The sequence below is a fragment of the Ceratosolen solmsi genome, unplaced genomic scaffold, assembly GCF_000503995.2.
Source record: "Ceratosolen solmsi marchali unplaced genomic scaffold, CerSol_1.0 scaffold56, whole genome shotgun sequence".
In the NCBI taxonomy this organism is placed as follows: domain Eukaryota; kingdom Metazoa; phylum Arthropoda; class Insecta; order Hymenoptera; family Agaonidae; genus Ceratosolen; species Ceratosolen solmsi.
The window spans coordinates 5,076,680-5,077,511 of record NW_011948425.1 but is presented as its reverse complement, the minus strand read 5'-3'; the positions used below and the strand labels follow the sequence as shown (position 1 = coordinate 5,077,511).

General features: G+C 44.1%; 1 protein-coding gene across 1 annotated transcript in view; it reads left to right on the top strand.

Annotated features, from left to right (window-relative positions):
* The window catches only part of stj (voltage-dependent calcium channel subunit straightjacket), a 17,510-nt gene that overhangs the window by 3,533 nt on the left and 13,145 nt on the right, over positions 1–832 (top strand). The window contains exon 4 of the mRNA XM_011500612.1: positions 64–471. Coding sequence (XP_011498914.1) covers positions 64–471 — 408 coding nt within the window. The remainder of the gene's footprint in view (positions 1–63; positions 472–832) is intronic.

The following is an 832-nucleotide window of genomic DNA, read 5'->3' as shown; positions in this document are numbered from 1 at the left end:
CGTTGAAACCCGACGTAAGCTCGAGCGGACAACGTTGCACATTAATCTCTTGAACGCCCGCAGGTAGTGCCGTGCTTCGGCTACAACCTCGTCCAGGCTAATCTAGCGAACATACGCGAGCTGAAGAACGGTATATCCGAGATGAATACAGAGCGGATCGCCAACTTCTCCATGATTCTCACCTACGCCTTCGAGCTGCTGGAAGAGTTTCGACTCGAGAAGCGCGGCGCCTACTGCAATCAGGCGATAATGTTGATAACGGACGGCGTACCCGAGGACTTCAAGGAGATATTCCAGCACTACAATTGGATGGGCAAGGAGGACAGTTCGGAGGCGCCCGACGTACCGGTGCGAATTTTCACGTACCTGATTGGCAGGGAGATTGCGGACGTGAAGGACTCGCGTTCGATCGCCTGCTCCAATCGCGGATACTTCGTACATCTCTCGACCTTGGCTGAGGTTCGCGAGCAGGTGAGATCGATCTTTCGTAATCGGCCGATGATTCCTTCATGCGATTTACAATGGATCCTAATATTTATCTAATCCATGCCGCTTAAGTTTCGCCCGGTTTCGCGTACCTCGGATTTTTCATCGAGCTTCGGGCCTTAAACGATCTATCATAATCGCACATAATTTAATAATTTATTTAATAATTAATATTTAATAATTTAGCGTTCGCTTCGCTAATATCGTTGTGTTCGTCGCGAGAGCCTTATGGAGAGGAAAGGACTAACTAAGACGATAACTTGTCTATACATATATATATATATATATATATATATATATATATATATATATATATATATATATATATATATATATATATATATAT